Genomic DNA, 15,680 nt, shown 5'->3' with positions numbered 1-15,680 from the left:
TGTAAGAGTTGCTAGTTGTGAGCAGGGCCGGCCATCTGGGGGGTGCAGTGGGTGCAATGCACCCGGGGTCCACAATCGGGTGGGCACAATCAGTATACATTTGTGGAAACGTATTTTTTATTTTTTTTATTTTTTTCTTCCTCTAATTTTGCTTATAACTAAAGGGATTTCATCGACAGGAATTTAGGAGCTCCCAGTAATAATAATATCTCTGTGTTTCTCTATTATATTAGGGTTTTTGCTTAACCCTTTTGATGTGTTTATGCAGTGCATAAAAATTAACAAACATGATTTCATTTTTACCCTAAAAAGCCTGATTCATCATTAGTTTTTTTCTAATCTGTTACACATTTATATCATTTGGCTCGTTATCGAAACCGTTGAAAAAATATTTATTATATTCTTCATATATGGTTAGTCTAGAACAGGGGTGGACAACCCTTAACATGCCTGCCAAATGTGGCACGCCAATGGCTTTTTTTTTTTTTTTTTCTGGCACGCAACCCAGGGCTCATCTTAAAAAATAATTAAATAAAAAAATACATTTCAAACATCTTTGCTGACCGACACATATTTTAACTTAATATAATATAATTTTATTAAGTACAGCTATACCAAATAAAAATGCAATAATTAATTAAACTCTACCAACTGTTTCATAATAATAAGTAATAAGAAAATTAGAAACAAACATCCTATTTCCAAGCCATCAATATATCTCCGCAATATACTGACGTACAAGTTTTGTCCTTGTACATCAGACTCCTTTACCGTCATTTGATATATCTTTTCATGTTTCGTAAAGAACGTATCTGTTTTCTAAAGTGTATTTGGATTTTATTAAATCGTAAGTCATTAAAATATGGATTGGAAGTATTTATTGTCAATTAATATGTTTAACTTATTAGATATAAAAGCAAATTTCCTTTCAATTGATTTTCGGAAACTAAAGTTTTCAGTTTTTTTCATAAAATCCCCACATATATTGCAATTGCTATTTCCTGCCTAGAGAGCAGTTTCCTTGTGTGCATCCTACTCAAATAGCACCATCTGCTTTTCTATTATTTCAAGCAAAAATTAGCAGTAATTTACAAGACTTGAGATACTTAAGGAACAATCCTTCACGAATGACTAATGAACAGACAGCTATGGTACTAGGCCAGTAAAGATATGTGCATATATGATTGGTGCGGTATTAACAAAAGATCATGCGAGTCAAAGATAAAAGTCAGTAGACAATTTTTGAATTGAAATGCTAATTCTCTTCAACTAAATTCAATATCTGAAAGTGCCATAATAATATTCACTATATATTTTCTAGCTTTAACACATTTACAAATTTTAGCACTTTCTGTTGATTTTTATTGTTGCTCTGCATTTGAGCTGGAGGGACAAACTCCCACACATCTAATTTTTAGTGTTTGCCAGTGCAGCATATGGTTTTGCTTGTGGCTAAATAGCATAGTTTTTGGGGGAAGGGACATGCGATTCATTAGTTAGTGCCTTTATCCCAGCTGTCTCTAATTGCACTATTTGTTGAGAAATATATTACATAGACTGCAAATGTCTATGTAATATATAACATAGACATTTGCATATAACATAACAGGTCGTTTTATTGTATCACTGAATAAGGTACAATAAAACGACCTGCTTTTACTGGCGTCTGCAGATGTATTGGCTAGTATGGAAGGCGCGTGGTTTGCCAAGGGAAGCAAGTCACCATTGCCATGAGGTGAACGTGATTAAACTTTTTTTTTCTGTGCGAGGTTACGCGAAACTTTTCAATTTCTTTTTTTCACAAAGTAAAATCAGGGGTGCAAGTTATATGCGAGGACCAGTTATATTCCAATAAATACGATAAGTTATTTTTAAAGCTATATGAAATGTATTATCAATATTCAGAATTATGAAGTGTTGTCTGCACATGATTAGATCTCAACTACATTAGTTTCAACTTAGTTAATATTGATAGATAAGGATGAAACTGATGTATTGAAGTAAATAAACGAAAAAAATAAACACATTCCTTGAGTGTTTCTAAAATTTTGTAATATTGTAAAAAGTATGTATATATTTAGCTTTTTGTTAATTCATGGGATAAAAATATTGAATATTATTTACTTATTCGACAGGCAAAGCCTAATCCATAATGTCCATGCCAAGAAAGTATCTATCCCTCTGGGTGTCAAAAAAGGAAATCAGCAGAAAAGAAAAAAAGAAGAAAAGCAAAATATCAAAACGTCACACCTAGATTTGTTTTCATGGCTACAAAATAAATCTGACAACAAAATTGCTGCGATTCAAACTTCAACTGAAGAAGAAAACTCCAAACAAGCTACACAACTTTTCAACAAAAATGTAGAAACTGTGGGATTCGTCGAAAAAGACGTGTCTAATTATACAAACGTTTTGGATACAGCAAATAACAAAGAAAACAATAATAACGATGGTGATCAAATGAATATAAATGATCCAGGTTTGTGGCCAAATATTATAACTGATAAATTTAGATTATTTTGTGTTAAAACTGGATCTAAACAACATCATCAAGACGCATTCATTAAGAATGTTGAAGGTAGATCATTTTCTACATCATACTATTTTAAAAAAATGCCAAATGGTGAAACTCAGCTTCGCAGCTGGTTAGTTTACTCAAAAGCTCAAGACTCAGTATTTTGCTTTTGTTGTGTATTATTTTCCAAAAGAAAAGGAAAAGATCAATCAACACGATTTATATATGGTTTTAATAAATGGAGAAAACTGTCATCTGTAATTCGAGATCATGAGCTTCCTGTTGGTCACTTTAATTGTTTTATTGCTTGGAAAGAATTACTAAAAAGGCTTAATTTATGTTCGACTGTTGACAGAACAAATCAAATTAATATAAATAAAGAAACAGAACATCTAAAATCACTATTCCAAAGAATTGTAGATGTAATTCTATTTTTAGTCAAATTCGAGTCAAATCACATATCCAAATAGATTGTGCTCCTGATATTCCTCACAAGGAACAAACTTCAATAATTATTAGATATGTAAATTTTGTAGACAAAAAATTAATTATAAATGAGTCATTTACAGGATTTATTGAAGTAACTGATGTGACTGGTGAAGGACTAGCAAATTCGCTTTTAAAAAGAATAGGTGAGCTTGATTTAGATATTATGAATTGTGGAGGGCAAGCATAAGACAATGGTAGCAATATGAAGGGAACATATAAAGGCGTACAATCTAGAATAATTAGTTTCAACCTTCATGCAATTTATGTACCTTGCTTATCACATTCTTTTAATTTGATAATTTGTGATGCTGCTTCCAGTAGTATATAAATTAAAATTTTTTTCGGAATATTGCAACATTTATACTGTGTATTTTCTGCATCTACAAAAAGGTGGGAAATTATACAAAAGCATTTAAATATTACGCTTAAACCATTATGTGATACTCGATGGGAAGCCAAAATAGACGCAGTCAAAGCAGTGTATACACAGTTTGAACAAACTTATAATGCCTTAGAAGAATTTATTGGTGCAATTAACGATAACACAGCAGTATCCGAAGCTAAAGGTCTACTAGATCCATTACAAGAAATGTCATTTATTTTAAGCTTATCGGTGTGGTTTACAATATTGTCAAAAATTAATAGTATCAACAAACTATTTCAAGCAAAAACAATTGTTCTTGACTCTGCTTTTAATTTAGTGAATAAAATTAAAAATGAAATCCAAAATTTAAGATCAAAATTTAACACATTTTTAGACAACGCAAAAATGATAGCACGAAACTTGAATATTTCCGAAGACTTCCCTCAAAAAAAATTCGAAAAAGAAAAAGATTATTTTCTGAACTAGCAGAAGATGAAGTTTTACTAAACCCGGTAGAGGAATTTAGATGTCACTCTTTCAACGTTGTGATTGATACTGTTATTGTACAAATAGATGAGCGATTTAAAAATATACTCAATGTTATTTCTTATTTTAAATTAATCACTGATATAAAAACATTAGAAAAAATGAACTAAAAAACTGCTCAAGGGATTTTGTAAAATATTATACTAAAGATGTAAATGAAGACTTAATCCAGGAAATTGATTTGTTACGAGAATTGATCTTGGACCGAAAAAAATGTAAATAACACGCAAGACGTATTGCAATATATATTAAATAATAGTTATAATGAACTATTTCCAAATGTACTAACTGTATTGAAAATTTTCTTTACGTTACCTTGCTGTAGTAACTGGTAACTTACGTTACCAGTTACTACAGCAAGTGCAGAGCGAGATTTTTGAGATTTTGTAAGTGGGGCAACTTTTGTTTGTGTTAAATATTTATTTATTTTAATTATTTAATACTTTTGTTTTGTCTTCAGTAAACATTATGTTAACCTGTTATATTTCGAATTTGTTTTTTTGTTTTACTGTGCCAAAATCATTTGCAGGTAAGAGGTTTTACAATACGTTTATTTCGAATCCTTTAATTTTTACCTTTGAAAAATATTTTAGGGCCCCAAAAGGTTTCTTGCACCTGGGCCCCTTTATAGAGAAGGCCGACCCTGGTTGTGAGAGGAGTTTTTCTAAATAAAATAGATTAAGAATTACCTACATTATTATGAAATAGACTTCGCCAATGTCATCGACGAATTTGTTCAACATCGAGAATGTTGAAATTAAAGTTTTACTTCAAAAATAGACATAGTGTTTTAATTTATTTCCCTATAAGTCGTTTTGACTTTTTGTAGTATTTCTGGTGTGTAATGAAAGGGGCGGAACACTCAGGGAATGCCCCGGGCAGCAAAACCTCTAGCTACACCACTGGTGGTATATACATGTCACAGAGAATTTTCCTGGATTTTGGACTAAAATTCTGGCTTATATGCCTTTTTCTTTACCAACCATGTTATCATAGGCTTGCTGTCAACAATCTTTTAAATAATGCCTACAATTGAAAAGTAGTGTTTCTAGCATCCACTTTTCAAAACCTACATTTTTTGCAATATATGTATAACCATTGAAATGGATGTTAATTTCAACTTCTCTCTTTTGATTTTCTGGTCATTCATTTTTGCAGCTTCTATATATAATAAATGTTAGTTATTCAACATGCTTTTGTTCCAGGTATAACGTGTTCCTGGTTGGAAGTAAATTCTATTCAATATTTACGTTTTCTTTTTTTTTTAAATTTTATGTATGATTTCTTGTCTCACTTTATTGCCCATTAAATTAATAATGTTGATTTAAATTCTCCATCCCAAATAAAATTTGTGTGTTTCCTGTAAATGTCACAAAAAAGCATCATTATACTTGCTAAATATTGCTTACATAATGTTATTTTAAGAACAATATATGAATGACAATATTGGCATTTACTTGACTTTCTTTAACGTCATTGATTGTTTGCTGTTTATTCTGCTTTCCCTCCCCTCCACACCACCCATTCTAGTAACTGTAGTGCTTTTTATGTGCAAGTGACATTGTGTGTTCTTTTAATCGAGAAACAAAGTGATTCCAGATACACGCATACTTTCGTTAGCTAAAGCTGATTTTGAAGATTAGTTGTGAAACATTTGACAATAGTAAGAAAAATGCATCATCTTTGAATGGGGAACATAAAAGTAAATTTATTATTATTATTATTATTATTATTACATGACATCTCCAGGGAGACCAAAGAATCATCGAGGGAGGGCACCTACTCTACAACTCACTGTCTCTACTCAATCCAACAACAAACCGCAACTACACCAATACCATCTACTGCCCACCACCACTAGTATTTTCATAGAAATCTTCTTGTAAGGCCACAACATCTTCACTACTCTTCATGGTTTGTCCCAACTTTGCATCATCTGGAAACAACTGAATATCTCCATCCAAATCTTCACCAATATCTTTAATATACGAGTTAAACAGTAATGGCCCTAAAACAGAACCCTGAGGAACTCCACTAGTGACTTTCCTTTTCTTGGATAACGCTCTCCCCCCCATACACAACTTGTTGATGCCTATCAGATAGCCAGTCTCCAATCCAATGCACTAGTCTAATATCCAACCCCATCTGCTCTAGTTTGACTGTCAAATTATCATGAGGTACTCTATCAAAAGACTTTGCGAAATCCAAGTACATTACTGTGTATCCTACTCCTCTGTCCAAGAAAGCAGTCACTTTATTGTAATAAGTAAGTAGATTACTAAAACATGACCTTGCTTTAGCTAATCCATGCTGTCCATCAGATATAATACCATTGACTAAATTTAACACACATGAACCACAGTTGTAGGTTTTTTTTTATTACATAAATATTTCGTCCTAGGTATCTTAGGACATCATCAGTACAGTAGAACAATACTGTTCTACTGTACTGATGATGATGAACAAAGGATAGGGTGCATACGTACAATGGAATCCAAATTGTGTACAGTGACGCATTGCAGCCAGAACTTAAATTAAATTAAATTGAATTAAATTAATTTAATTAAATTAGAATTAAATTACAATTACGTTATTTTGTGTAGCTCAGTGGATGTGGCGTTTGCACACCACCGCGCTTGGCCGCACGAAGGAAGTCTTGGTTTCGAATCTAGTCGGCGACTAGAGGAAATTTTTCTAAGCCTTTTTTCGACCGGTTCCCGAGTTAGTCGATCTCTGGCACGGGCAAGCAGGTTTTTCCTCCTGGAAACTCGGGTTTTTCGTCCTGTAAACTCAAGAAAATCGACCGTAGAACCCACATTATTTCAGACATTAAATATATTGTGTTAGGGTTAGGGACCACGAGATGGCGGCACATTTGAGCCGTCTCTCTTCACTGCGTACCGCTTAATTAGTGATAGCCTTGGGCCATCTGTCTCTGATTGGGTACCAGTGGAGATTGAACTGCCCACTCAGTCTCCAAAAGTTAGATAGGGCTAAATGGCCTCGCCTACTCCCGTATATACGGGAATAAAAAGGCGTTAGCTGATTTTTTTTATTTTTTTTTTATTTTTACACAATTTTGTATGACAATTTCCCATTCTTTAGGGATGGCAAGAACATCATTGCGGTTTAGATTTGGTCTGTGAAGTAGGGCTTCAGCACTTTCTTTATATAAGAGTTCATATTTATATGAAGATCTGTGTAGGAGTTTTGTCTTTTCCCAGTGGATCTTTTGGTTTGAACTCCGTGTCGAGCGTGGGCTGATTTTTGCAGTTTGATGAGGCGGTATTGTCTTGATGCTCCGAAATGTGTTTAAAAACTGATCTGCCTGTCTGTCCATGATAAGAGAGTTTAGAAGGAGGTTCCAAGAGCATGGAACCTCATATTCGCCAGGTAGTAGCATAGGTGAAAGTTTGTCTTTAGGTGAAGGTAACAAGTTGTGGATCTGGTTGATGGGTTTGCAGGTGGCAGCAAGATTGTATTTCTTCATAATTTTTGAGAGCCATTCGGAGATGCCTTTGATATAAGGTATGGGAATCCTATGGGATTGTTCTTGTCTAGGTTAATGTGTGGAGAAGTTGTTGATTATTTTTTGAGTCGTTTAGAGATTGTATCCATTTAGAGTGGCTGTGTTTTTGATTATTTCCAATTCTTGTTTTAGAGAATCCTCGGAGGAGTAAAATCTGTGTGCTCTGGTTACCAATGATTTAATGATGCCAAATTTTTGAGAGGGATGATGAGCAGAAGTATGGTGAATGTAGAAACCTGAAAATGTAGGCTTGTAATAGACAGAGGTAGATATGGAACTGTCTTCTTTTCTTTGGATGTGTAAATCCAGAAAGCGGATGCCTCGTGGGGATTCTTTTTCTAATATAAATTTGATGCATAGATGAAGAAAGTTGATTTTATCTGAAAAGTGAAGTAGCTCTTGTTCGGAATGACTCCAGACTGCTAAGATATCATCGACATGTCGAAGCCAGAGTTTTGGTTTGGGTTTAAATGCGAGAATTTTTTCTTCAAGATGTTCTGTAAACAGGTCTGCCAAGTTGGGTGACCCCGTTGCTGTTCCCTCTTCTTTCTTGTAGATTTTTCCTTTCCATGTGAAGTAACCGGAAGTGATAACAAATTCGAAAATTTCAATAATATCCGATGGAAATTTTTGATTTAACAGGTCTACAGTTTCTTTATGGGGGATATTGGTGAAGAGAGAGACAATGTCGAAGCTAATTAGCATGTCAGTTTTCAGCAGTTGAAATTCTTTTATTTTGGCATGAAATTGTGTGGAATTTTTTATTGAAGTGGTTGAATGGCCTATGTGGAGACGGAGAAGGTTGGATAAGAATTTTGATAACTTGTAAGTCTGGCTGCTAATTGCATCAACGACAAGTGTGAGTGGGACATTGTTCTTGTGAAGCTTGGGTAAGCCATATATTCTCTGAGGTCTAGCATGGTATGTCTTGAGTTTTTTTAAAGTTTCTTCATCTAGCGACTTTGTTTCATCGAGTAACTTGTTCAGTTTCTTCAGCTATCTTTTTGTGGGATCATAGTCAAGTTTTGCATAAGTATTTCGGTCTAGGAGTAATAATAGATTCATTTTTCGGTGATATGATTATTAATGTCTTAAAAAAATCGGGGATCAAAGCTTTCGATGAAAGCAATATTAACCCACAGAAAAAATACCTTAACCTGTTAAATCGATCTAAGAAAAATATCAATAAATTACCGACCGAAAAATGGGTGGTTAACTTATCTAATCGCCCACTAACAGAAGATGAATTAAATGTCCTTACAAGAGGCAATAAGTTTGCCACTCCACCTAAACGTCTCTCATATCTAGATTTCATACACAATATTGAAAGGAACATCAGCCGCCTTCCCAGTATTGAAGCCAACAAACTTCGTTTTGAAATAGCAAAAATAATTTTCCATGCGCCAAACCTTCTGTCTTAAACATTCCACCTTCAGAATTGAAGGCTTTTACTTCCTGAAAACATAATGAAAACATAATCATCACTAGAGCCGACAAAGGAAATACCACAGTGGTTCTTGATACTGTTTCATATGACTGAAAAATGAATCTATTACTCCATGACCAAAATACTTATGCAAAACTTGACTATGATCCCACAAAAAGACAGCTGAAGAAACTGAACAAGTTAGTCGATGAAACATAGTCGTTAGATGAAGAAACTTAAAAAAAAATTGAAGACATACCATGCTAGACCTCCGAGAATATACGGTTTACCCAAGCTTCACAAGAATAACGTCATTGTATTATTTATAAACACAAACAATATTTAAATTTTTCATTTTTTCCATGGGTGGTGCTGCAGTGTTGCAGAGCTTATGTATGGGTCGCCACTGATACAATCTCAAAACAACTAAAAAAATCATCAGCAACTTCTCCACACATCAACCTACACAAGAACAGGCTCATAGGATTCCCATACCTTATATCAAAGGCATCTCCGAATGGCTCTCGAAAATTATGAAGAAATACGATCTTGCTGCCACCTGCAAACCCATCAACCAGATCCACAACTTGTTACCTTCGCCTAAAGAAAAACTTTCATCTATGCTACTACCTGGTGTATACGAGGTTCCATGCTCCTGTAAACCCGCTTATTATGGACAGACAGGCAAATCAGTTTTTAAACGCATTTTGGAACATCAAGACCATATCTGCCTCATCAAACCAAAAAGTCAGCCCTCGCTCAACACAGAGTTGAAAACCCAAACCACAAGATCCACTGGGAAAAGACAAAACTCCTACACAGATCTTCATATAAATAGGAACGCTTATATAAAGAAAGTGCTGAAGACCTACTTCACAGACCAAATCTAAACCGCAATGATGTTCTTGCCATCCCTAAAGAATGGGAAATTGTCATACAAAATTGTGTAAAATAACTTAATTGTAATTTAATTCTAATTTAATTAAATTAATTTAATTCAATTTAATTTAAGTTCAGGCTGCAATGCGCCACTGCATGCAATTTGGATTCCATTGCACGTACGCACCCTAGTACGCACCCTTTGTAACATTCCTAGTATTGTTCTCTGTACTGATTATGTTCTAAGATACCTAGGACGAAATATTTATGTAATAAATAAAAAACCTACTACTGTGGTTCACTAAATTTATGTGTTAAATTTAGTCATGAATTCGCCACAAGTTTCTCTATATAATCAAATACCATTGTTGTCAACCCAACTCTGGATCCTAGTTCTCACAAGCTTATCCAACAACTTAACCACAACACTTGATCGAACTTCATAAAGAGTTCGATCAACTCTTTATGAAGTGGCACAATCTTTCCCTTCTTCCACTCCTTAGGAACATGACCGAGTGCAAAACTCGTATTAAAAAAATATGTCAAGGCAGGTGTCAACTCCCTTGCACATTCCTTTAGAATACACGGTGATATATTATCAAGCCCCACAGCCTTATTTTCATCTAGTTTACTCAACTCCCCCATACACCTCTTGCTCATTTACAGTCAATCTCTCCTCCCCATCATCAACTGCTCTCTATCCTACCATAATCGTTCTTTCTTTTGCTGGCTACATATCAAAAGAATTCCTTAGAATTCTTTTTGTCTTCATTACCTAACTGTTGTTCATACCTCTCTTTAGCTATCCTCACCAACCAAGTCACCCTCCTTGTCTGGTCTTTGCAGCCCTCATGGAATTGGTTATTTCCACTTTTCTTATTCTGCCTCCACAATGCCCTTTTATCTTGTATTATCACATGCTTAATCTCTTTATTCATCCATCTCACTCCTACCTGATTTAACCTTCTCACCCTTGGAATACATTCAGACACTGCATCTATTAGATAGTTTTTGAAAATCCTGCAAGCTGCATTAATCTCTTTTCCAACAAACTCCTCATTCCGTGCTACAGCTGCAAGCTGTCTCCTGAGCTCTTCATAATCACCCCCTTTTAGATCCACATATACCCTTTTGTCACAGAGGTCCTCACACTGCTGGCAACCACCAAGGTTATGGTCACGCTCATCAATTGGTGCATGGTTTGACACCTTATTTATAATTACATCTTCTAAAGAGATGACCAAATCTAAGACCCTCCATCCTCGTGTGCTCTCTGTTACATACTGTATCAGAGGTGTATGATGCTATGTAATAAAGGCAAGGGGTCACTACCCATTAAAGGCAAGATGCTATGCATTTAATGCATAGCATCATACATCTCCTCATGGAGATGGGCTTTGCATTAACGGTAAATATTAAGAATAGTGATCAGAGCTTATTCTACCTTTACCACGAGTTACCCAGACTTGCACTACTTTGCGGGTCACCTAGACGAACTACGTGCAGGTGAAAACTTGACTTATTTGTCTGTTTGCTTACTTGGGAAATGGAGTAAAACCAAGTTTAAAATAGCTTGGCATCTTTAGCATATATTATACCCAAGGTAAAAAACTTTCTTAATTAAAATGAATTAAATTGGATTAAAAATTAAAATGTAATTATATTCAAAATGCATGAAATTTTAATACATCTTCATCAAAAAATGTAAATTAAAGCAAATGGAAAAATAAAAATAAAAAAAATTCTTTTTTTTACATTTACTTTAATTTACAATGGGTCGTGATGTTCCAATACTGAGCACCTGATCTCAGGTGACAGAGGCATGCAGATGTTCTAATTGCCAAGAGCCATTGTGACTCACATGAATGATTGACTGACAGAATTAGGTGCATTCAGAAATTCTGTTTTTTATACCTGTATTCGATACAAGATAAGGTGATTCACTTGGTTGTGTATGTTGTTTTTAAAAATTATTTTATGTGATCTGATTGTGAATATTTCATTTTTTTTATCTCTTATCTAATAATTTTTTTGTGTGTCTGTAATAAGCACTAAACTTCATGCTTTGAAATTTAGGCCAATCGGTATTTCTAGAATTGTGTTCTAAAGTCATGGAGAGGTAAGTGAGGTTCAACTGGGCCAAAATTAAGACACACTGCTAAAAGGAAGATCATGTTTTACCACTTACTTACTATAACAATCTGACAAATGCATTGAACAAGGGAGTGCATACAGAGTGGTAGATTTAGATTTTACCAAGGACTTTGGTAGATTGCCATTTGACAACTTGGTAATTAAACTGGAATGAATAGGGCTGTTAGTGCTTTTTCCTGTACTGGGTACATCTTTCTTTGAAATGCTGCTAATATTTACCTATGTTTTCATATAGCAAATTAAATAAAATTAAGCCATTAATAGTGTTAGCAACGTTTCTTACCACAACCATATTCCATTCTCCAGTCAGGTAGAATTTCCCCAATGGCTTCTTCACATGCCTGAACATAGGTTTCTATTGCCTGGCACTTACAGTTAGTGCTGCTGTTATCTTGTTGCAAACAGTTGCAGACTGAGGAAATGCAGGATTCTATATAACTTTCAACTTTTACAGCTGGAGCACAGTTCTTAAGCAAGGGTTGCCTATGGGAATAATTAATGTAAAGATATAAAACTCAACAAAGAATAAAATATCTATTAACATGATCACACTGGTGAAACATATACAGGTATAATTAATTATTTTAACTGGAAAGCATACTATATTCAGTATTTAATATTTCTTTCCTTAAATGTAGTGACTACAGACATTCTTCTAGGATAGTCAGAGTACGCTTTGCTTGATTGCAATGCCCAGGACTAAACATCAGAACTCTAAAATAATCACAAAAACTAATCTGGTGAACACATTGTAGAATATACATGGCATAGCTGGTCTGCAACATCAATCCTCTGCTTACTTTCATGTTGGTAAGGCCATTAGCAGCCTGTTGCTCCCTGTATATATATACCTGAAATTATACCTGTATATACACCATGAAAATTAAAGTATCCCTGTTTAAGGGCTTGTACTGCGCTACCAGTGGTCCAAATACTACAAAACTTTGCAGGAATACATTGCGCATCAAGTGATATCTGAGAAAAAAAAATTGTTGTCCATCAGCATTATACAAATCCTTCTTTCTGTCAAACTCAGACCACAGTTTCACAAACCATACATCATTATTACTGCACAACCTACATATTGATTCATGTACTATGATTGTCTCCTCCTCAGTTTGATTTTATATCATCATGGCAGGAGACTGGCTGGGACGTAAGAGTAGCAGAAGAAACTGGCGGCGTATGCATGTAGCATTAACAGAATGGAATTTCTAGAATTCTTCACGGACAAATGTCTTAGGCAACATGTAATAGAAGGAACACGAGATTCAAGAGTTTTGCATTTGGACATAGCATCAGAAGGGCTGATTATAACTGAGATTGCATCTCTTCCCCTAGTTCGAGAGAATGTCACCATGTGGTTTTGACTTGGTAGATGAACAGACATGCAGGAGTATCAAAGAGAAGGGAATACATGTGGAATTATAAAGTGGGTGATTATAATAGTCTTAGATTTCAACTTGTGGCAGTTCCATGGAGAGAGAAATTGGAAGGGCATGATATCATTAGTGCTTGGGAAATTATGAAGGAATATTTGTTAGCAGCAATAGTAAGCTGTATTCCATGAGTGAAGAAAAAGAAACTGGATTTATGACTTCCTAAGAAATAGAACAATTTGAGTTAGAATAAATAATACCTTTTTGAAGAAAGTGAAAATAAGACAGGGACTCCCTCAAGGCAGCATTTTGAGCCCACTACTTTTTTCCATTTACTTAAACAACTTCGATAAAAATATAAATAAAGAAACAAATATAGCTGCATAAAGGAGGTTCCACGACTGCTGTTGCAAATTACCAACCGATCAGCATATCAGGAGTCATTGTTAAGGTCTTGGAAAAAGTATTTAAGAGAAAAATATAGGAATAGATGGATGGCAATGGGATACTGTATGGGGGACAGCATGGTTTTGTGAAGGGTAGATTGTGCCTCAGTAACTTGCTCATGTTTTATAACACAGTGACAGCTGAACTGGATAAGGGTAATGGGTTTATAGTGATTCTACTGGACCTTGCCAAGGTGGTAAGTGGTATCCTTAACATGTGGTATCCTTTGACAGGATACCATATGTTAATCTAATCAGTAAACTGGAGCAGATGGGGATGGATATAGGGTTGGTCAGATGGATAGGAGGGTGGTTGATGGAGAGATACCAGAGAGCGGTTTATTCAGGAGTGGAGTCCAAAAGATGGCTTGTGACTAGTGGTGTGCGGCAGGGTTCTGTTCTTGGACCACTACTTTTCAATTTGTTCATTAACGATATAGGAAAGGATCTGAGAGGGAGTGTTCACTGTTTGCTGATGATGCAAAGTTGGGTAGAGCAATAGTGAATGCACGTGATGTCAAAATTTTGCAGGATGATTTGGATAGACGGGAGGACTGGGCTAAGGAGAATGGATGTCAATTTAATGTGGCAAAATGTAAGGTTATGCATTTTGGGGTGAAAAGATTAGCAGCAGAATACCACATTGGTGGAACTGTACTCCAGGAGATTGACGAGGCCATGGATTTGGAGGTGTTGGTGAATAGGGAGTTGAAGTTTAGGGTGCACATTGCAAAAGTGGATAAATCAGCTTATCAAATCACTTAGTTACTGAAGAATACTTTAACGAGTAGAGACAAGCCAGTTATTGTTCCTCTGTATCGAGCCTTGATAAGATCCCATCTTGACTACTGTGCCCAGATTTGGGTGCCAGGGTTTCTTCTTGATGGGGAGAAGGCGGAGAGGATCCAGAGGCGAGTGACCAAGATGATAGCAGGTCTATGGAATGAACCTTATGAGAACAGGTTGAAGATTTGTGGGTTGCAGAAATTGGTTGATAGACAGAAAAGGGGTAATATGATTGAGACATTCAAATTACTGAAGGGTTTCTATAAGATTAATTCAGAGGATATTTATGAAAACAGGACTGGCGGTGGGAGGACTAGGGGCCATCCATGGGAACTGGGCAAGAGTGTGGTTAGCAAGGGTGTTAGAGCTAGGTTTCTTACTTGGAGAGTGGTAAATGAGTGGAATAAGCTGCCAGAGTCTGTTGTGGGTGCCATGACTGTGAATGAGTTCAAGGCAAAATATGACAGATACTGTGTGAATCTTGAATGGGAGGCACTAAACATCATGTCAAGAACATGATGTTTAGGGCCTCCCTCAATGAGTCAAAGAACTTTTGGAGTTGCCCGTAATAATAATAATAATAATAATAGCTATGCTTGCCAATGATTTGGTCCTATTCTCAGATCACAACAACCTAGAAACAGGAGAAGGTCACTTACACAAAGCCACTGAAAGTTTAACTACATAATGTGAAAACCAAAAAATCAAAATTAACCCTACTAAATCAGAAATTTGTGTATTTACCATTAATAACCAGTCAGAAAGTGGAGACCAAATATTAAGCTAAACAGTCAACTAATTACATTTAATGAAACCCCCTAATACCTTGGAGTTACTCTGGATCCATCACTAAGCTTCAATATACTTATCAACAATGTTGCAGTCAGAGCAAAAAGAAGACTAAATATCATGAAAAGTATCTCAGGTAAAGAGTAGGGAACAGATGCTAAAACCTTAAAAGTCACATACACATTTATTACCCGACCCATAATGGAATATGCTTTGCCTATCGAGATGCAAATATAATGTCACAAACCAGTTTAGACAAACTTATAAAAATTCAGAAAAATGCAGCAAGAATCATATGTGGACTAAGGAATACAACTCCTGGAAAAATATCAGAATTCAAATCCAACCTCGTTCCTTTAAAAATTAGGTGGCAAGAAA

At 35.2% G+C, this 15,680-nt stretch overlaps 1 protein-coding gene across 4 annotated transcripts in view; it reads right to left on the bottom strand.

Annotated features, from left to right (window-relative positions):
• The window catches only part of LOC150094462 (hemocytin-like), a 2,636,009-nt gene that overhangs the window by 618,865 nt on the left and 2,001,464 nt on the right, over positions 1–15,680 (bottom strand). For all 4 annotated transcript variants that reach the window (XM_090412206.1, XM_090412207.1, XM_090412208.1 and 1 more), the window contains one exon: positions 12,186–12,385. In XM_090412206.1, coding sequence (XP_090268332.1) covers positions 12,186–12,385 — 200 coding nt within the window. The remainder of the gene's footprint in view (positions 1–12,185; positions 12,386–15,680) is intronic.

Source organism: Typopeltis vanoorti, chromosome 22, assembly GCF_054136105.1.
Source record: "Typopeltis vanoorti isolate ZY-2024b chromosome 22, IOZ_Tvanoo_1.0, whole genome shotgun sequence".
Taxonomy (NCBI): domain Eukaryota; kingdom Metazoa; phylum Arthropoda; class Arachnida; order Uropygi; family Thelyphonidae; genus Typopeltis; species Typopeltis vanoorti.
The sequence above is the reverse complement of the archived record's forward strand: the minus strand, read 5'-3'. Positions and strand labels throughout refer to the sequence as shown.